The sequence below is a fragment of the Tursiops truncatus genome, chromosome 5 (genome assembly GCF_011762595.2).
Source record: "Tursiops truncatus isolate mTurTru1 chromosome 5, mTurTru1.mat.Y, whole genome shotgun sequence".
NCBI classification, from domain to species: Eukaryota; Metazoa; Chordata; class Mammalia; order Artiodactyla; family Delphinidae; genus Tursiops; species Tursiops truncatus.
The window spans coordinates 70,540,319-70,563,455 of NC_047038.1; the positions used below are offsets into that span (position 1 = coordinate 70,540,319).

Here is a 23,137-nt window from a genome sequence, read left to right on the forward strand (position 1 = left end):
AAATTGTCCTCTTAACTCTCCCTACAAAACTTATAAAACTAAAAATTATAATTTTTTAAAATTTCAACAAAATAATTTTAATATTTAAAAAGAATAAAATTTGACTTTCCAATTTAAAGCATGAGTCCAGAGTATAAGAGACAAAAACAAATTTAAGATAATATTAACAGGCATTTTTCTGCAAGTATTTACGCTCAAAAAATCAGACATAAACTCATATTCTCAAATTTAATCTGAGGGCTTCCCTGGTGGCACAGTTGTTAAGAATCTGCCTGCCAGTGCAGGGGACACGGGTTTGAGCCCTGGTCCGGGAAGATCCCCACATGCTGTGGAGCAACTAAGCCTGTGCACCACAACTACTGAGCCTGCGCTCTAGAGCCCACAAGCCACAACTACTGAAGCCCATGCTCCTAGAGACTGTGCTCCGCAACAAGAGCAGCCACTGCAGTGAGAAGCCCATGCACGGCAATGAAGAGCAGCCCCCACTCGCTGCAACTAGAGAAAGCCCATGCGTAGCAACGAAGACCCAACGCAGCCAAAAATAAATAAATTTTAAAAATTTGTATATATAAAAAAATTTAATTCTGAGTAAAATATACTTACAAAAAACCCACTTTATAGACTTAAGTGAAATGGAGCTGAACAAGTTAGGTTAATTACATATTTGATCATGATAAACAGAAAAAAAATGTAATTTTTTTCTCCCTCTGCATAATCCACAAGCAAAAAATTTCATTTTTAAGTAAGGAACATATAGAGGTCATATCCTAGTATGATAAATGCTACAACAGCAACATTTGTAATAAACAAAAGCTACCTTTTAAATCTATGATTTAAAAACTGTGCCTAAGTAACTATGTGCAAGTCAACTTTTGATCCAACAAAGCTCTGGCTGACACTGTTATCTGAAAAATCTGCTATAGGAGTGCTTCTCCTGTTTTTTTTTAAAGCAAATTTTTTTTCTAACAAAATCTTATACAGAATCCCCAAGTGGAAAAAAGCAGAACTGTCCTGGTTGAAATCAAGGTAAAGTATCTAGAAGATGAAATAGTCTACATTTCTTTCTTCCAGATCTCTACTGGAAAATCTAGGTCTCCAGCCCCTAAGGACCATACTGAAAAATATTCCTTAAAGTATTCTATAAAGGGTTCTGAATTATGAAAATATACCAGTTAAAATGATTTTAGTAAAACAAGAATATTTCTTCAGTCCACTTACCTACATTCCACATAAAGACTTGTGATCTTGCAGTGACATTTTACTCTAAGCATCTGAACACAGGGAGGACACTCTCCAGGGTGACATGGCAAAACACACGGATGAGGACAACCTGGCGGCCGTGATTTAGAGCACCCTTCCTCACATTGAAGGCATTCTGGGCCAGCCTGATAAGTACCAAGGAAATAAGTCATCTAAATACAGAAGTCTAACATTTCTATATATGTTAAAGTTATAAAATTTATATATCCCGTTAAAAGAAAGTACTTCTGTAGCTCTTAGAAATACAGTTAATAAAATGGTGCCATGCTTTCACTCTTTTAAAAATATTCAAAATGAATAATAGCAAGATCATCAATAGGACCATTATTCACAAAGATTTTGATGTCTACAAACCTCATTTGATCAAACTGCCTCACCTTTAAAATGGACCTGTGATTACATGAAGCATCCCTATTAAAATGTAAATTACTTCTTAGTCAGTGGCAGAAAAAAAAAACAGAGTAAAAACATTTTCCACCCAAGAAGCATGATCATCACCTAACTAAAAAAGCAACACACAGGCTTCCCTGGTGGCGCACTGGTTAAGAATCCGCCTGCCGATGCAGGGGACATGGGTTCAAGCCCTGGTCCGGGAAGATCCCACATGCCGCGGAGCAACTAAACCCGTGCGCCACAACTACTGAAGCCCGTGCACCTACAGCCCGTGCTCCACAACAAGAGAAGCCACCACAGTGAGAAGCCTGCACACCACAGCGAAGAGTAGACCCCGCTCGCCACAACTAGAGAAAGCCTGCGCACAGCAACAAAGATCCAGTGCAGCCAAAATAAAATTAATTAAGTAATATAAAAAAGAAAATTAATTATCTCTTTTTCATAACCAATTTTAAAAAAGTCACTTGGGAATCTTGTTAAAATGCTGAGGCGGGGCCTGAGATTTTGCATTTTTAACAAGATTCCAGGTGATGCCAATGCCACTGGTCTGCAGACAACACTCTGTGTGGCAAGGGTCTGTAGCATACATAATATAGAAGAAATGCATGTGTATATCTATGTATGTGTGATTATGTACGTATACATATGTTTTCTTTTTTATTTCTTTTTGATGACAGACTTTCCTCAAAGAGAAAATATCCTCATTCTTCTTTCAATCAGTCAAAAAGTATTTCAGCCCATGTTTGCTTGTATAATTTGTAAACAAATTAAAAGGCATATTCTTATGAACTAGCACAAAGATACAGAGAGATATACACCAAGTTGTTAAAGTTGGTTGTCTGAGGAAAGGCAAGGAAGGAGATGGGATGAGGGCAAGAAAAAGGAAAGAGAAGTTATAGCAAAATGGAAAATATTTATGGCAAAATTATTGAAAAAAATGTTTCAAGCATACTGTAAGCATGTATACATTCAACTCAAGGACATTACCTTGTTTTTGTCAGTGCAGGAATCAATTTCAGTTACTTTGTGGCACTCTTTAATACATGTATGATTCTGACAATCTAAGGTTCGTCCACAAACTCTCCTACAAGAGTAGGGTCCTACGGTGTGGCATGGTAGTGGGCTCACCTTAAAATTTAAGAAAAAAAGGAAAATCAGCAACACACACACACACACACACAACCTATTGGAAGCATGTTTCAAAAATGACTCTGTTATCATTTGAGAACAAGTTTCATCTAATACATTTTCATTAATAATTGTTATTATCAAAATCAAAGTAACCTATCCAAAAAAATCCAAAGAATGAATCCCAAGGAGCAAAACATTCTATTCCTAAAAGGGAAATTCAATGTAATGATTCTGCAGTGAATGCATATACATAGGCTAATTCTCAAATAAAAGTACTGTGTATTTTTAAAATTAGTAGACAAACTCTTGTACTCTTTAGAGCACTAAAAAGACAATACATTGACTTTGTTATTTCTAATGACCATCATATAGAAGAGGTACATAGATTACAAGCTTTACTTAAAGTTTGTGCCTGTAACTCACCTCATGCTTTCCAAGACATTCCCTGCAAGACAAAAATAAAATGAAATGAAACATTATACAGTCTTCAAAAAGAATATTTTTAAAGCAAAGATGCTAACTCTACTAGTCTTTTTTTTAAGAATAAAAAATAAGCACGTAGGTTGCAGGATACAAAGTTAATATACAAAAGCCAATTGTTTTCCTACCTACCAGCAATGAATGAATTTGAAATTAAAAACACACCACCATTTATACTAGCACACACAAAAATGAAATACTTAGATATAAATCTAACAAAATAAATTCAAGATTTATATGAAGAAAACTACAAAACACTGATGAAAGAAATCAAAGATCTAAATACATGGAGAGATATTTCATGTTCATCTATAGAAAGGTACAATGCTGTTAAAATGTCACGTCTTCCCAACTTCATCTAGATTGAACACAATTCCAATCAAAATCCCAGCAAGTTATTTTGTGGATATCAACAAACTGATTCTAAGGTCTATATGGAAAGATAAAAAACCCAGGATAGCCAACACAGTACTGAAGAACAAAGGCAGAGGATTGACACTACCCAACTTCAGGCCTTACTATAAAGCTACAGTGATCAAGACAGTACAGTACTGGTGAAAGAATAGACAAATAGATCAATGGAACAAAACAGACAGCCCAGAAATAGACCCACACAAACATAGCCAACTGATCTCTGACAAAGGAGAAAGGCGATCAAATGGAGAAAGGGTAGTCTTTTCAACAAACGGTTGGTGCTGGAACAAAGGAACATCCACATGGAAAAAAAATACAAACAGACTTTATACATTTCACAGCAGTTAATTCAAAATGGGTCACAGACCTAAATGTGAAATGCAAGACTATAAAACATAGGAGAAAATCTAGGTGACCTCGAGTTTGGCGATGACTTTTTAAATACAACACAATCCATGAAAGAAAAATGGTTAAGTTGGATTTCATTAAACCAAAAACATCTGCTCTGCCAAAAACACTTAAATAAAAACAGGTTTTCATTAACACAAGCCACAGACTGGGAGAAAATATATGGAAAACACATATCCGGTAAAGAACTTGTATCTAAACTATAAAAGAACTCTTAAAAACTCAACAATAAGAAATTAAGCAGCCAATTAAATAATGGTCAAGATTTGAGCAGAGAACAGACACCTCACCAAAGAGGATATACAAATGGCAAATAAGCATATGAAAAGATGCTCAACATCATATGCCATTAAAGAACTGCCAATTAAAACGAGATACCACTGCACACCTATTAGAACGGCTAAAATCCAAAACACTGACAACAGCATTTGCTGGCAAAGATGTAGAGAAACAGGAACTCTCATTCATTGCTGGTGATAATGCAAAATGGTACAGCCACCGTGTTAGTCTGGCAGTGTCTTATATAGGTAAACATAGGCTTACCATATGATCCAGCAATAGCACTCCTAAATATTTACCCAAATGAGTTGAAAATATATGTCCACACAATAACATGGACATATGTTCTGTGAACATGAACGTTCACAGCAGCTTTCTTCATAACTGCTAAAACTTGGAAACAACCAAACTGCCCTTCAATAGGTGAATGAATAAACAAACTGTGGTATATACATACAATAGAATATTACTCAGCAATAAAAAGAAATGAGCTATCAAGCTGTAAAAAGACATGGAGGAAACCTAAATGCATATTATCAAGTGCAATATGCTAAAAAGGCTATATACTGTGGGATTCCAACTATAGGACATTTTGAAAAAGACAGAACTATAGAGAGAGTAAAAAGACCAACAGTTTCTAGAGGCTTGAGGGCTGGGGAGGTGAGGGATGAACAGGAGGTTCTTAGGGCAGTGAAACTATTCTGTATGGTACAGTAATGGTGGATACATGAGATTATGCATTTATCAAAACTCATGGACCGTACAACCGAAAAAGTAAACCTTTACCAAGGTAAACTATAGACTTTAGTTAATAATAATGTATCAATATCAGTTCCTCAACTGTAAAAAAATTCTACTCTAAGAAAGAAATTGTATTACCTGGACAGTTCATGTGACAAATAATATTTTTCAACATATACTTCATAATAATAATTTTGTTATACATGCCACTGAAAAATCATTATATCAGAGTTAGAAGGATCTTTATACATGTTTTTGGTTTTTAAACTGAGATAAAATTCACATACCATAAAGTTTATACTTTTAAAGAGTACAATTCCACACTAATATAAGATATTAAGGGAAACTGCGTGTGTGTGGCAGGACCATACGGGAACTCTTTGTATTTTCTGTGAAATTTTCCTGCAAACCTAAAAAATCACCTAAAAAAAACAGTCTATTTAAAGAAACAAAACAAATATTTCATTTCCCTTTAAAGAGACTGGTTTAGCAATTGTTTTGTGATCCTATTCTGGCCAGTGAAATGTGAAAAGAGTTTTACTATGGGGCTTCTGGGAAAGGTTTCCTCAGTCTTTAAATAAAGAAGAAAGTGATGGTTGAAGGCTTAAACAGTGTCCATTTCTCCCTTTGGAAACTTCACTAACTGGATGGGAAGTTTATCAGAAGGGCAAGTAGCCTGAGAGCAAAAAGGACACACTAAGGATAAAATGTAAAGACAGAATCCAGGCTCTTGACGATAAATCACTGAATCAACCAGATTAACCAACCATGAAGCAGCAGTTCTACCTCCAGTCTAACTGTGCAAGGCATAAATGTTACAATGTCGCTTTTTATTTAGGGTTTTTGTTACTTGAAACAAACGGCACCCTAAATGATACAGCACATATTATATGTGTTACATGCACATGTTCAGAATTCTTTTATCACATGGCCAAATTATTATTAAATGTAACGTTATTTTTAAAACAAGAGGGCAAGAAAACAGGAACACTGTACTCTAATAAGAAATTATATTAACTGGATAGTTCATGTGACAAGTAATATTTTTTAATATATCCTTTACAATAATAATTTTGTTAGACATGTCGCTGAAAAATCGTATCAGAATTAGAAGGATCTTCATATATGTTTTTCTCCTTTTTAAAACTGAGATGAAATTCACATACCATAAAATGTATACTTCTAAAGAGTACAATTCAGAGGAGTTTAGTATATTCATGAGGTTGTGTAACCACCGCCACTACTTAATTCTAGAATATTTTCATAACCCAAAGAGAAACCCTGAAACTATTAGAAGTCACTCCCCATAGTCTCCTATCCCCAGCCCCTGCAACCACTACTCTACCTTCTGTCTCTGTGGATTTGCCTACTCTGGACAGTTCATATAAATGGAATCAAACAGCATGTGGCCTTTTGTGTCTGGCTTCTTTCATTTAGAATAATGTTTTCAAGGTTCATCCACGTAATATGTAAATGTATCGGTAATTCATGGATTTTTATAGCTGAATAATATTCCATTGTATGGCTATACCACATTTTGTTTATCCATTCATCAGTTGATAAAAAAATTGTTTTCACTTTTTGGGCTATTAATAATAATGTTGCTATGGACATTCATGTACAAGTTTTTATGAATCTATATTTTCAGTTCTCTTGGGCATAGTCCTAAGAGCAAAACTGCTGGGTCATAGAGTAACTCTATGTTTAGTCTCCTGAGAAACTACCAAACCCTTTTCCAAAGTAGCTACACCACTTTACCTTCCCAACAGCAATGTATAATGGTTCCAACTTCTCCATATCTTCACCAACACATCATATGTCTTTTTTATTTTAGCCTTCCTAGTGGATGTAAAATGGTATCCCCTGGTGGCTTTGATTTACATTTTTCTAATTAATGATATTGAGCATCTTTTCACATGTTTACTAGCCATTTGTAGAACTTCTCTGGAGAAATATCTATTCTAAGCCTTTGACCATTTTTAAATTGGACTGTCTTTTGGTCTCTCAGTCTAAGAATTCTTTATATATTATGGATAATATACAAAATATATGATTTACAAACATTTTCTACCATTCTGTGGGTTATCTTTTCAACTTTTTGATAGTGTCCTTAAAGCACAATTTCTTGATAATGTCCTCTGACTTAATTTTCATAAAGTCCAATTTATTTATGTTTTCTCTTGTTGCTTATGCTCTAGGTGTCATATCTAATAACCAATGCCTAATCCAAGGACACAAAGATTTACACCTATGTTTTCTCCTAAGAGTTTAATAGTTTTAGTTCTTACTTTTAGGCCTCTGATCAATTTTGAGTTACTACTTATATATGTTGTGAGGTAGGGGTCTGAGTTCATTTTTTTCCATGTGAATATCCAGTTGTCCCAATACCATTTGTTGAGAAAAGCATTCTTTCCCCCATTTAATTATTCTGACAGTCTTGTCAAAAATTAATTGACCATAAGTGTATGGATTTATTTCTGGACTGTCAGTTCTATTCCCTTGATCCTTATGTCTATCTGAATGCCAGTATTACAGTCTTTGGTCTTCTTTAGTTTCTTACAACAATGTTTTATAGTTCTCAGTGTACAAGTCTTGGATTTCTTTTATTAAATTTGTTAAATAAACAAAACGTTTGTTCTTCTTAATGTTATTGCAAATGGAACTGTTTCCTTTGTTCAATTTTCAGATTGTTCATTGTTAGTGTATAGAAATAAAATTGACTTTTGTATATTCATCATGTTTCCTATAAACTTACTGAACTTATTTAATATCTCTAATAACTTTTGTGAAGATTCCTTAGGATTTTCTATATACATGATCATGTCATCTGAAAATACAAATAGTTTTACTTCTTCATTTTCTAGTCTAATTGCTCTAGCTAGCACCTCTAATATAGTATTGAATAGAAGTGGCAGAATAGACATCCTAGTCTTGTTCTTGATCTTAAGGGGGAAAGCTTTAAATCTTGCACCATTAAGTGTGATGATGTTAACTGTGGGTTTTCATAGATGCTCTTCATCAGGCTGAGGAAGTTCTCTTTTATCCCAAGATGGTTGAGTGTTCAAGAAAGCATGTCAGATTTTGTCAAATGTTTTTCTGCATCTATCAACTGTCCTTTATTCTACTGATAAAGTATTAACAGTGATTGATTTGAATCAATGATTGATGAAGAATGATTGATGTTGATTCAACTTCATATTTCTGGGATATACTCAACTTGGTCATGATGTATAAATCTTTTTACATGTTGCTGGATTCAGTTTGCTAGTATCTGGTTAAGAATTTTTGCATCTATATTCAAAAGGGATACTGGTCTGCAGTTTTCCTGTGATGTCTTTTTCTGGTTTATTATCAGGGAAATAGTAGCCTCACTGAATAAGTCAGGAAATGTGCCTGCTTAGTGAAGCATTGGTGTTAATTCTTTAAATGTTTGGTAGAATTCACTAGTGAAGTCACTGGTCCTGAGGTTATTTTTGTGGTAAGTTTTCGGTTACTAATTCAGTCTTTTTACTAGGTATATTCAGATTTTCTACTTCTTCTTGATTCAGTTTCAGTAGTTTGTGTGTTTCTAAGAATTTGTCCATTTATCCATGCAAACAATAACGAAAAGAGTAGGAATAGCTATACTGACCCATCAAACTCTAGTTGGGGAAAATGACTCAAAAGGACATAGAGGAGCATTTTAAGCAGTATGCAAAATATATTTGGAAAAGAATGAAACAGAAAGAGAGACTACTTTATAGGCGAGGCCTGAAATAATGATGAATTGAAGAAAGAAAAAGGAGATACACTTTGAACTATGTCAAAAGATTTTTTTTAAAAGCTAAAATTCTAATACTTACATAGGAATAGGCACTTGACATGGAGGACAAGGCAATGCAGTCTGAATAAACGCTGGTTCAGATGGCTGTTCCCAAGGGCCTGAAGGCTGGTGCTACAAGTAAAATAAATAACAATTTTTAAGTCAGAGGGGTTAAATCATATGGCCGATTTAAGGATCTAAGAAAAAACAGTTCCACGAATCCTCTGCTCAAGCCAGCTGAAATTTTTTCAAGTACTCAACAAATTGTGCTTATTGAAATATTTTATTCCATCCTTAAATTCTATCAGATTGTTCTCCTCTAACACGTTTATATTAAAAATTGAGCCAGATTCCAGGTTTTAAACGACAGAACAAAGGCAGTATAGACTCCTTCACTTCTCATAAGCCAAAAGAATAAAACACAGAATTGTAAAATCCAAATTCCACCAACAGAATTTAATCTCCATTATTTTGTTCACTGTTGTCTCCCCAGCACCTAGAAGAATGCTTAACACATAGTAAGAATTCAATAAATATTCACTGAATATGTGAATGAATCTTTGAGGAAACCAGGAGATATTTATAACCCTAAACTATAGTATATGAAGGAAGACTGACAAACTCATCTGTATGATAATTATAACATGACTATCACACTGTACTTGCAAACATTTTATTGATTTCTCCTTTTCTATATTGTGAATTTCTTAAGACAAAAACCAAGTATCATTTACCTTATACCCCAGCTCCTATCACAGTGTTTAATACCCAATAAGTACTTCATCATTGCTTGTTGAAATGACTAAGTAAAATTAAGAAAATATGACCCACAGCAATGCATTATGTCTTAATAGTACTGTTCCCTTACCCTGCCAGTTTGCTTTATTAATGCTTGATCATGACATGGAGCAGGACACAAGTGACCACATTTCTCCAAAACCTTTCGGCAAGGTTGATGACATGGAGGACAAGAGCCAAAGTGACAGCGATGTTTTTCTTGACTTGTATGATGGCAAGTTGGTGGTCGACTAAATCATAAAGTACAATTTTTAAAATTACTTTTGATCATTGAACGATTCTATCTAAAGTGCAATTATCTATTTATATACCTTCTAATTCCATACAGAATGAGCATACTGTGAATATTAATATTTTAGAACATTAAAGCAAAATTGAAAATACTAACAAAATGAAAAATCGGTATGAATTTAAATCTGTAAGACACCAGATGTAAGTCTGTACAGAGCTTTGTACTAACCTGCACTGCTCTTTGCACTTGGGGGGTCTTGTGGTACGTTCTCGGCCACAGGGTACTGTCACCTTTGTATTACCACAATTGCACTTCACATCTACAGTTTCTGGGCAGGGATAACAGCTACCTGAAAAAAAGGTCTGAAACTTAAAGAGAAATTTCCTTAACTACCCAAATTCCCATCAATAGTAGAATCAATAAGTTTAGTATATTCACACAATGGGATACGCTAGGATGAGAATAAATGAATGAACCTCACACACATAACACTGAGCAAAAGAAATCAGACACCATCAATATACAGTACATGATTCCATTTATATAAAATAAACAGGAAAAACTAATTTATGCTGTTCAAAATCAGGATGATGATTACAAAGGACACAAAAAGTTTGAGAAATGCTGGTAATGATCTGTTTAATAATCTGAGTTCTGGTTATATAGTTATGTTCAGTTTATAAAAAATCATCAAGCTGTACACCTGCAATTTGTATACTTTTCTACATCTACACTGGTACTTCAATAAAAAGTTTTAGAATTTTCTTTAAAATTTGCTAAAAGTTCTGTCCTAAATAACAAATTTAACACATTACTCATTCAAAACTACACCAGCAAAATGGAGCTCAGTCTTTGGAAAATCTAATTTAGCAATAATTTTTTGGCTTAGTTTCATACATACATCTACTCAAGTGCATTATTTTTAGATAAATTCTCCAATAAGAGTGACTTCTCTCATAAGGTTATTAACAAGTACAGTCAATTTTCCATTACTCATGCTTTGCGAAAGACTCTAAAATCTCATTTTAGGCTATAATTCCAAATACTTCTCTTCTAAACATTTCAAAAGGAAACATTTTTAGGGTTTCAGCTTTTTACCTTCTTTTGTTATGGGTAGAAATACACAAAGACCAATTGAAAAGAAATCTTTTTAAACAGGCTATAAAGTTCTCTCCAAGGCTTTGACATCATCCTAAGGGCTTTCTTCCCACTCTAGTTTTCCGAATAGGCTACCCCATTAGAAATGAAATAATAAGAGAGGAAGGGCTTCCCTGGTGGCGCAGTGGTTGAGAGTCCGCCTGCCGATGCAGGGGACACGGGTTCGTGCCCCGGTCCGGGAAGATCCCACATGCCACGGAGCGGCTGGGCCCGTGAGCCATGGCCTCTGAGCCTGCGTGTCCGGAGCCTGTGCTCCGCAACGGGAGCGACCACAACAGTGAGAGGCCCACGTACCGCAAAAAAAAAAAAAAAAAAAAAAAAAAAAAAAAAAAAAAAAAAAAAAGAAAGGAATGAAGAGTCTTCAACTAGGAAGTAAGTATCTCAAGAAATTGCTGCCTAGGTGTCAGGTCCAAGCAAAATACTGAATAGCAATTAACCTGATAAAAAACAGATTAATGATGAAAAATAGTCTGGTTAAAAGCCTCTATTAGTTCAAAACAGTTCCCTAAAACAGAAGAGGTTAAGAATTTTGATTCAAATAATGATCGCAGAAAAAGAAATAAAGTAAAAAGCACCACAGGGAAAAAACACATGTGTATTATACAAATTACCAAATTTATACTTCAGTGTTTTGATAAGTATAATCCAGTAAAGTATTATCTTGATGGTAATGCAAGCCAAGTTATCCTGACTCACATGATCAAACTTTATTTTGGTCTTACCAAAAGAAAATTTGATGTCACACTTTTTAAAAATTTAATAGTGACATTTATGTCAGTTCTTACTCAGTACATTATATTAATTTCCATACTTAACAATGATAATTTTCATTCACCTTCAGCAATCAAAGAGAAACTTATCAAACATAACCTTTTTGCTGCCCTAAACTACAGCATCACTTTTCCTTTTTTAAAATTAAATCTTGAGAACAATAAGGGATAATTTCCCTGAACAGTTTTCCTAATGAACTCATTACAGACACCTGTACAACATGACATAAATTCATGTAACTTCAGTGATAATATTTTTTAAATGAAAAAGCATACAGAGTATAAATACAGTGACTAATCGGTCAAAAGTCCAGTAATTCTAGAACCATAACCATAGAAGGCCTTAAGCTTTAAAGAACTATAAGCCAAGCTTTCATATATTCACAGCGCAAACATGCACATAGCACCCTCCCCCTATGAGTTACAGTACAACTTGATTATGAAGGTATCTAGAATAATGGAAAATGACATAAAATAATGATTCTATGTATCTTATGTAACTGAGTATGAAACAAATGGTAAGAGTTGCACAACGGTATCTTCATACACTTTCCATTAAGGTAAATTTTTTTTAGGGGCTACTAAGTTTCTTTTTTAAAAAATAAACATTCTGCCAAAAAATAATTAATAATAATTGAACCTGGATCTGATCAAACCTCTAGTCCCACTAACAGTTTATAGAAAATAGAGGAAAATGTCAAATAATACTACGGAGATGCAATCTGCAAAATCCAGACTCTGTGAAACTAAATAAAGCAACCTAATTTCTTAAACAAGTGACAAAGGACAATATATAAAAAGATGGAAAATTATAGAAGAAGAGGGAAATTACAGATTCATAGACTTTAGAGACATCAACCAACTACAATGTCAATCTTATTAAGGTTTCTCAGTCATACAAACTGAAGTAAAAAATGAAGGCATTTATGAGACAAAAAGATATGTGAACACCAGATATTTGCTGATATTAAGAAACATTAACTATTTTCAGTTTAAGAATCCATCTTTCAGAGATGCATACTGAAGTATTTATGGGATTTGCTTCAAAATAATACAAGAGGGAGATATGCTTTCAACATTTCTCCACTAAGGATGATGTGTGCTCTGCCCTTTTTGCAGATACTCTATATCAGGTTAAGGATGCTCTCTTCCATTTCTAGTTAAGTTTTCATCATATATGGATGCTGAATTTTATCAACTGTTTTTCAGACATTTACTAAAATGATCTCATTTCTCCTTTAATCTGTTAATGTGATGGAAACATGTTATTAGATTTACTAATCTTAAACCAACCATACATTACTGCAATAAACCCAACTTGGTTATGATACATTAAGGTTTTGGATAGCTAATACTGTAGTACCAGATAGCTGGATTTGAGTGGCAAAAACTTTAATATTTTACAAACATGTTCATCAGTTAAGATTGGCCTGTAATTTTCCCTTACTTTCCTTGAAAGATGATATAATGAGCTGGAACACATTACTTTTTTACATACACTATCAAATAGTTCACAAAGAGATTAAACTTATACATACTTTAAATGTTCATTTGTTAAAAATCATATGTAAAAATCAACTAGGCCTGGTGTTTTCTTGGTGAGAAAATTCTAAACTACTGATCCAATTTCTTTAATGGTCATACAACTAGTCAGGTTTTCAACTTAAAGTGAAGGCTATGTTTTAACAGTGGTCTCCAAGGCCCTATACATATTCTCCTTTCCCCAGCAATCATTTATTGCACCATCTCTCTGACCTCATCTCCTGACATGTGTCCCCCTGAGCAACCACTTCAGTCCTTCTTCAAATGTTCCTGTCTCAAGGCCTCTGTAATCAAACTACCCCATCCCCATTTCCCCAGGGCTTGATCCCTACTTCTCTCAGGATTCCCCACACATGTCATTCTCTCAGAGTCCTACCCTGACCACACTATATAAAACAGTATATACCATCCCAACTATCACAATTTTAATTGTACTCTAATTTTCTTTCTATACTTGTCACTATCTGATATTCTATATTAATGTGATTATTTACTTGTATTCTAATTGAGGGAAAATTAAAAAATAAGCTCCATAAAAGCAGGTACGTTGTCAAAATTGTTCACTCGTAATTCCAGTGCCTGGTGCTTAGTAAACACTCAAAAATACAAATTGAACGAATGACTAACTTTAGAATGTTAATGAAATTCAAATTTAATGGGTCAGTGATATACTATGACTACAAAAGGAAATAAAATCCTTTTACATGAGAACCAAAAAACCAGTTCTAAACTTTACAATTTAAAGACACTTGGGCTTCCCTGGTGGCGCAGTAGTTGAGAGTCCACCTGCCGATGCAGGGGACATGGGTTCGTGCCCCGGTGTGGGATGATCCCACATGCCGCAGAGTGGCTGGGCCCGTGAGCCATGGCCGCTGAGCCTGCGCGTCCAGAGCCTGTGCTCCGCAATGGGAGAGGCCACGGCAGTGAGAGGCCCGCGTACCGCAAAAATAAATAAATAAAGACACTGACATTTTTGGATTGGGTTGTTTGTTTCTTTGATATTGAGCTGCATGAGCTGCTTGTATATTTTGGAGATTAATCCTTTGTCAGTTGCTTCATTTGCAAGTATTTTCTCCCATTCTGAGGTTTGTCTTTTCGTCTTGTTTATGGTTTCCTTTGCTGTGCAAAAGCTTTAAAGTGTCATTAGGTCCTGTTTACTTTTGGTTTATTTCTATTTCTCTAGGAGGTGGGTCAAAAAGAATCTTGCTGTGATTTATGTCATAGTGTTCTGCCTATGTTTTCCTCTAAGAGTTCTATAGTGTCTGGCCTTACATTTAAGGCTTTAATCCATTTTGAGTTAATTTTTGTGTATGGTATTAGGGGGTGTTCTAATTTCATTCTTTTACATGTAGCTGTCCAGTTTTCCCAGCACCACTTATTGAAGAGGCTGTCTTTTCTCCACTGTATATTCTTGCTTCCTTGATCAAAAATAAGGTGACCATATGTGCGTGGGTTTACCCCTGGGCTTTCTATCCTGTTCCAATTATCTATATTTCTCTTTTTGTTCCAGTACCATACTGTCTTGATTACTGTAGCTCTGTAATATAGTCGGTAGTCAGGGAGCCTGATTCCTCCAGCTCCGTTTTTCTTTCTCAAGATTGCTTTGGCTATTTGGGGTCTTTTGTGTTTCCATACAAATTGTGAAATTTTTTGTTCTACTTCTGTGAAAAATGCCATTGAAAGTTTGATAGGGATTGCACTGAATCTGTAGATTGCTTTGGGTAGTATAGTCATTTTCACAATGTTGATTCTTCCAATCCAAGAACATGGTATATCTCTCCGTTTGTATCATTAATTTCTTTCATCAGTGTCTTATAGTTTTCTGCATACAGGTCTTTTGTCTCCCTAGGTAGGTTTATTCCTAGGTATTTTCTTCTTTTTATTGCAGTGGTAAATGGGAGTGTTTCCTTAATTTCTCTTTCAGATTTTTCATCATTAGTGTATAGGAATGCAAGAGATTTCTGTGCATTAATTTTGTATCCTGCTACTTTACCAAATTCATTGATTAGCTCTGGTAGTTTTCTGGTAGCATCTTTAGGATTCTCTATGTATAGTATCATGTCATCTGCAAACAGTCAGTTTTACTTCTTCTTTTCCGATTTGGATTCATTTTATTTCTTTTTCTTCTCTGACTGCTGTGGCTAAAACTTCCAAAACTATGTTGAATAATAGTGGTGAGAGTGGGCAACCTTGTCTTCTTCCTGATCTTAGTGGAAACAGTTTCAGCTTTTCACCATTGAGAACGATGCTGGCTGTGGCTCTGGCACATATGGCCTAAATAGACATTTCTCCAAAAAAGATATACAGATTGACAACAAACACATGAAAGGATGCTCAACATCACTAATTATTAGAGAAATGCAAATTAAAACCAAAATGAGGTATCACCTCACACCAGTCAGAACGGTCATCATCAAAAAATCTACAAACAATAAATGCTGGAGAGGGTGTGGAGAAAAGGGAATCTTCTTGGGTGGGAACTGTGGGTGGGAATGTAAACTGATACAGCCACTATGGAGAACAGTATGGAGGTTCCTTAAAAAACTAAAAATAGAACTACCATACGACCCAGCAATCCCACTACTGGGCATATACCCTGAGAAAACCATAATTCAAAGAGTCATGTACCACAATGTTCATTGCAGCACTATTTACAAGAGCCAGGACATGGAAGCAACCTAAGTGTCCATCGACAGATGAATGGATAAAGATGATGTGGCACATATATACAATGGAATATTACTCAGCTATAAAAAGAAACTAAGTTGAGCTATTTGCAGTGAGGTGGATGGACCTAGAGACTGTCATACAGAGTGAAGTAAGAAAGAGAAAAACAAATACTGTATGCTAACACATATATATGGAATCTAAAAAAAAATGCTTCTGAAGAACTTAAGGGCAGGACAGGAATAAAGATGCAGACATAGAGAATGAACTTGAGGACACGGGGAAGGGGAAGGGGAAGCTCAGACAAAGTGAGAGAGTGGCATGGACATATATACACTACCAAATGTAAAATAGATAGCTAGTGGGAAGCAGCTGCATGGCACAGGGAGATCAGCTTAGTGCTTTGTGTCCACCTAGAGGGGTGGGATAGGGAGGGTGGGAGGGAGATGAAGGAGGGAGGAGAAATGGGAATATATGTATATGTATGGCTGATTCACTTTGTTATACAGCAGAAACTAACACACCAGTGTAAAGCAATTATACTCCAATAAAGATGTTAAAAAATATATATAAATAAAAATAAAGACACTGACAAATCAGAGAACATCCACAGGGAAATGCCTATGGGGTTAATACATCTGCCATTTTTCCTAATGGGGAGGCAATATGGTATAACGGAAATATTACTAAACTTTGGGTTCACATCCTGACCCTGCAACTAGTTCTATGACCTTGGGCCAACAGTCTCTTTGCCTGCCTCCTCCTTTTACAAAACAACACTAATACCTTCCAAGATTCCTGAAAGGATTAAGACATTAAGGGAGATATCTAGTATCCACCTAATCCCAAAGGAAGACAACAAAAAACAGTACAGTAGTTTTTCCCAGGTCACAAAGCTGTTATTGGGTTGGCCAAATTCGTTCAGGTTTTTCCACAGATATGGAAACACCCAAACAAACTTTTTGGCCAACCCAACACTATGTTCACTTTTGACTCAGGACCTCTTAATTTAAACCCATGCTCTTTCCACTACCTTATACTATCTTTCAGTAGATTCTATTTCATACCAACATACTCCAAATGAGTAAAGTTAACTCAGTTTTCAATCTCTAATAACTTAGGCACCCCTGAGACCCTTTCAGGTGGTCTGAAAGAATTTATATACATAGATGAGAATTTTCCAGAAGCTATATGACAAGGGATTATCACAACAGATTGAATGCAGAAGCAGATATGTGAATCCAGCTATCTTCTATTAAGCTAGACATTAAAGACATTTGCAAAAATGTAAAACAGTATCATTCTTCTCACTAAACTTTTTTTTAGAAAGTAGCTATTTTTCACAAAAAAGTTACTGTATTAAGATGTAATGGGTACTATGGTACTATTTTTCAATAAAATAATAAATATTATTATATTTTAATTTAATTTCAAATACAGTAAATATCAGCAGATAAAATCCACATTAACTAAAGGTCTTTGGGTCCAAAAAGAGTGTAAAAGGTCCTTGAGACCAAAAATTTTGAGAACCACTGGACAGAATATATACAATCCTTTACTAGACTTAATTTCATATCAATGTCTAAAATTCAAAATACTACTGAAAAACCTATTAATTAACTTAAAATCTATGTGGGGAAGGTTGGGTAGAAGTAAGGAAACAACATGGTATTATTGAAAGAACAGAAGTTTATATTCAAAAGGTGTGGGTTCAAATCTTGGCTATAATGCCTTACTAGATATTTCCCTAAGTAAATCACTGAATCCTCTTCAGCTTAAATTTCCTCATCCATAAAATAAAGATAGTGGCAACTGCTCTAACTTCTCAAGATTGCTAAGAGTAAGATAATAAATGTGAAAGCTCTCTATCAACGAGAAAGCACTATGTAAATATAAACATAAAATTACAGCTGTTGTTAAATTTTACCTCTATGGCAGACAGATGGACACTTATGGTTTCTACATCCTAAAGTCCGTCCACAGTTTTGATCACAAGGTGGACAGTTTCCAGGGCAACACTGAAGGGAAAGCAATACATAAAGAACAGGTAATTTGAAAACCGTACGTAATATGAATGTCATTACTAGTTATTCACAGAACTTAGGGAAATCAAAAGATAGTTCTCTTCACTATAAGAATAAAAGTATTCAAGAATATCAACATTCTTGTGTAGAATACGTTGTACTAAGAACTTATAAGTTTAAGTAGACAATGACCTAATTTAGTGAAGTCAAGCTAAATTTTCTTGCCCTTTAGTTAATTATTCTATAACTTAAAATAGTTCCATAAGATAGTTTCTCTTCTACTTATCTACACAGAAATTGACAACATTAACCACAGGAATGGATCTGGTCAAACCCTATAGTCAATTCAGGCAAATAATCTGGCTATTTTTAAAATTTAATTACAATAAAACCCATTCAATATATAGATTAGTTTGGCAGTTATTTTCAAACCAAAGAGTCAGAGACTAACTAAAGGAAAGAAGGAGAGATAGGCTAATTGCTTCTAGCGCTGTTTTGTTACTCCCTGATTTCCAATCTGTGAGAAATTTGGCTGTCTATGACCTGTCCCAATTTTCATTCATGAACACAAGGTAACTACTTAAAGTTCCATCTTGCCATTCTAACTCCTTGACAAACTTTGGAAAGGAAATACAGACTACAATTTTCTTAAAGAAACTTGGGTTTGTAACCTACTTCAGAACAAGTTTCAGTATATAAAAATAGCTCAAAACAAAGTACACGTTATTGAAAAGCAATTAAAAGTTAAAATAGTTCATTCAATTAAGCAAATATTTACCAAGTAATACTATGTGCCTATCACTTTCCCAGTGGCAGTGGGAAAAAAGGAGGTTATGTGGTCCACAACTTGAATAAGCCTTTAGATGTTTGTTTCTCACCATGATGAGTAATAATGACCAGATTTACTCTCCTGCCTTAAACAACTAGAAGATCAGACAAAATATTTGAAACAGCAGTTTTTAGACATTAGACAACTAGGCAGCACAGGACAGAAACCCCTATGAGAACAGACACAAACAAGGTGAGTCCTATGATAGCACAAGCTTAGACCTGGACACAAGGAAAAAGATCACAAGCAGAGTCCAGTGGTCTTACCAAGTTAAGGAGACAAAATTCATAGTTCAGAGAGGCAAGTGTGGTTAGAATTTGTGGAGAAGTGGTAGCACAAAGCATAAAGTTTATAATGTCTGGAAACCAATCAAAAGTCACCTAGCAGTAAAGAATAACCCAAAAGGAAAAGAAAACTCAATCAACAAAAATAGACCCAGAAATGATAGATGACAGAATTGGTAGACAAGGACATTAAAATAGGCATTTGAAGTATAACCTATTCACTTATATTCAAGAAGACAGAAGAGAGCATGAGCATGAAAAGGACAGACATGGAAGATATAGAAAAAGTCACAACTCTAAGTCTCAGAGATGAAAAAATACTGTCTGAGACGAAGAAACACAGGATGGGATAAACAATGGGATTAGACAATGCAGAAGAAAATTAGAGAACTTGAAGACAAACAATATAAGATAACATTAAATATGAAAATTAAAAGGACTAAATAATAAATGTAGCATCAGTGACCTATGGGACTTCAAGCAGCATGACACACCTGTCACTGGAGTCTCAGTAGGCAATGGGTGGGGGAAATATTTGAAGAAATAAAGATTGAAAATTTCACAAATATGATGAAAACTATAAAGACATACAAGAAGCTCAACAAAAGTTGTACTAAAGAAACATGAAGAAAGCTATACAAAGGAACATCACAAATAAATTACTGAAAACTAATGATAAAGAGAAAAATCTTTAAAAATAGCCAAAGAAAAAAGATACATTACATACAGAGGAACCAAGATAACAGAGATAGTGGAGCAACGTGTTTAAAGAATGGGAAAAAAATTGTCAAACTAAAATTCTACAGTAAAAATATTTTTCACAAACAAAGGCTAAAGACAGTTCACAAAAGTTGCAAGAATTCATGATGAGCACTACAAGAAATGTTAAAGGAAGTCCTTCAGACAAAAGAAAATGAAATCAGATAGAAACCTGAATCTATATAAAAGGATGAAAAGCACCAAAAATCATGAGTTTGATGATAAATATAAAAGACTATTTACTTTTTCACACTCTTTAAAAGATACCTGTTTAAGCAAAAATAAAAACAACATATTTGAGGTTTATAAAATACATGGGTATAAAATGTGTAAGAATCGAATAAAGGAGGTAAAATGGAATTATTGAAAGACAACACTCAAACAGAAGACACAAAAAGAGGGAAAAGAAACAAAGAACAGATGAAAAAATAGAAAATTACAGACTTAAATCCAACCATTTTATTAAAGATCACAATAAGTGTAAATGATCTACACCCAAATTAAACGATAAAGATTTAAAATAAAATAATTATCTAAATAAAACAATTATCTAATTGCTGTCTATAAGAAATCCACTTCAAATATAAAGATTTGAATAAGTTCAAAGTAAAAGAATGGAAAATATATACTGTATGAACACTAAGCAAAACAAAGTTGAAATCACTATATTTAATAGATTTAAGAACAAAGTATCTTACCAGAGATAGAGGGATAATTCATAATAAAAGGGACTCAAAAAAACTTCAAATCTACAGACTCAATAAAATTTTCCAGTTGACCTTATACTGAACCAAGATTCTATAAATAAGATCTGAACAGCAGAAGTTAAGCCTCTAACATGGCAAACAAACTACCACTAACACTGCTATGATGTTTTAAAGTCAGGGAACAGGGACTTCCCTGGTGGTGCAGTGGTTAAGAATCCACCTGCCAAAGCAGGCGACACGGGTTCAAGCCCTGGTCTGGGAAGATCCCACATGCTGCGGAGCAACTAAGCCCATGTGCCACACTACTGAGCCTGTGCTCTACGGCCCGTGAGCCACAACTACTGAGCCCGCGTGCCACAACTACAGCAGCCCGTGTGCCTAGAGCCTGTGCTCTGCTGCAATGAGAAGCCCACACACTGAGACAAAGAGTAGTCCCCGGTCGCCGCAACTAGAGAGAGCCCATGCGCAGCAACGAAGACCCAATGCAGCCAATAAATAAATAAATAAATTTATTTAAAAAAAAAAATAATAAAGTCAGGGAACAGAAACAGCCAAAGAACCAAGTAGAAGGAATTATGCATAGGACAAAAAGAGACCCTTGTTATTTAAAAACCTTGTAAGATTTCCCACTAATACAAACAATAATGTAGAATATTTATTAATATTTCATATGGAAAGCAAAGAATATGCCTAAGTATTTGAGGAACAAGTCAAGATGGCACTTATCATGGGCCCAAAGATGAAAAATCCAAGAGAATTTTAAAATCAGTTTTCCAAGCTTATTACCTTTCTCCTACACTGATGCTTCTGACAGTCCCGCAACTTAACACACTTAGTTTCACAAAGATACGGTTTATGACACGGCATTCGTTTAGTATGCTTTCCACAACGACAATGCTTCTCCACTTCCTGGAAGAATCAAATAAATGCTATTAAAATTGACTTTCGTTGACATGATTTTTTTCACACTGTAATCTCTATAATTACTAAAAAATGAAAGAGAAAATTTTAAGACTGTTTTGTATGAAAGACTTTTAAAAAACTAAAGGAGAATTTCCTAAGACATTTGTTTGTTCCAAAAAGACTTCACAGAATTTCCATTATTAAATTTAGTAAAAATTTGATATTAAATAGTAAAACAACATCACACATTAAAATCCCTTATATCTAGTTACACAATAACATCTACACATCTAGCTTCAGGAAAACAAGAAAACTGGATTATCTAGTAGTATGTGAAAACCAGAATGACATCTAGGCATTTTTTCCCCTATCATCCCTAGGCCTAATTCATCATTGCTTTGAATATCTTCTGAGGATAAACAACCCCACACTAGTCTATAAAAATGATAACATTCAAACTTTTACCAAGCAAAACAAAAAAAAGGTAATTTCAGATTTAATTGCTGGCATACTCTCCTGCTTCATCATAAATATTAGATCATGACACAGATGTTTATGAAAACAATTACAAAACAATCCCATTTGACATATTATGACAGATAACTGTTAAAAGTAATCATTATAGGACATGACTAACTTGTCTACATGTTTCACAAGGACCTCGGTGACAACGCTGTGAACATCTGTGGATTCCACATTCAAGTACTTTGTCACAACTGTCTCCACAAGTTGGTACATCTTCTGTACAAGGCAAAGAAAACTCTAGAAGCAGACAAAAAAAATCAATATTAAAAATAACATACATTATTATAAAGTATTAATAACGTGCCATGTACTTCTGGATTCCTAGAAAATGACAGGTCTTTCAGACTATGAACTTTTGCATCTACATATTTATTGGAAAGTTAACTTTAAAGAAAATAACCCCTATATTTGTAAAGCTTATGCCTTTTAAAAAGAATTCGATACATGACAAGTTACCATTCTCAAGAAGCATATATATATATATATATATATATATATACATTTTTTTTTTTTTTCCTTTCTTTGAGGTACGCGGGCCTCTCACTGCTGTGGCCTCTCCCATTGCGGAGCACAGGCTCCGGACGCACAGGCTCAGCGGCCATGGCTCACGGGCCCAGCCTCTCGGCAGCATGCGGGATCCTCCCGGCCCGGGGCACGAACCCGTGTCCCCTGCATCAGCAGGCGGACTCTCAACCACCGCGCCACCAGGGAAGCCCCAAGAAGCATATTTTTATGAGCTAACTACTTCAGAAATACTTTTCTAAAGAAATGAGTAAGCCCTTGTAAACTACTATGAAGAATTCTACAATATATAGAACAATAAAAAAAATTTGCTCTAAACAACCTCATAGGATGGAGGAAAAAAATAGATCTAGACTTAAAAACTATGAAACTGACCTTTAACATAAACATATTATAACAAGTGTTTGCAATAATCTTATAAATATGTGTGCTGGTACTGGTGCTGAGTCAAGAAAGTGAACTCGAACTGTAACCCTTCTATGCCTTTATCTCAAAGTAGCCCAAACTAA

At 34.8% G+C, this 23,137-nt stretch overlaps 1 protein-coding gene across 7 annotated transcripts in view; it reads right to left on the reverse strand.

The window, feature by feature from the left end:
- NFXL1 (nuclear transcription factor, X-box binding like 1) overlaps positions 1-23,137 on the reverse strand; it is a 51,780-nt gene that overhangs the window by 14,708 nt on the left and 13,935 nt on the right. For all 7 annotated transcript variants that reach the window (XM_073805225.1, XM_073805224.1, XM_073805226.1 and 4 more), the window contains 9 exons: positions 22,219-22,343; positions 21,465-21,587; positions 18,003-18,093; positions 10,167-10,287; positions 9,777-9,936; positions 8,949-9,040; positions 3,208-3,229; positions 2,641-2,781; positions 1,219-1,385 (listed from right to left, as the gene is read on the reverse strand). In XM_073805225.1, coding sequence (XP_073661326.1) covers positions 1,219-1,385; positions 2,641-2,781; positions 3,208-3,229; positions 8,949-9,040; positions 9,777-9,936; positions 10,167-10,287; positions 18,003-18,093; positions 21,465-21,587; positions 22,219-22,343 — 1,042 coding nt within the window. The remainder of the gene's footprint in view (positions 1-1,218; positions 1,386-2,640; positions 2,782-3,207; positions 3,230-8,948; positions 9,041-9,776; positions 9,937-10,166; positions 10,288-18,002; positions 18,094-21,464; positions 21,588-22,218; positions 22,344-23,137) is intronic.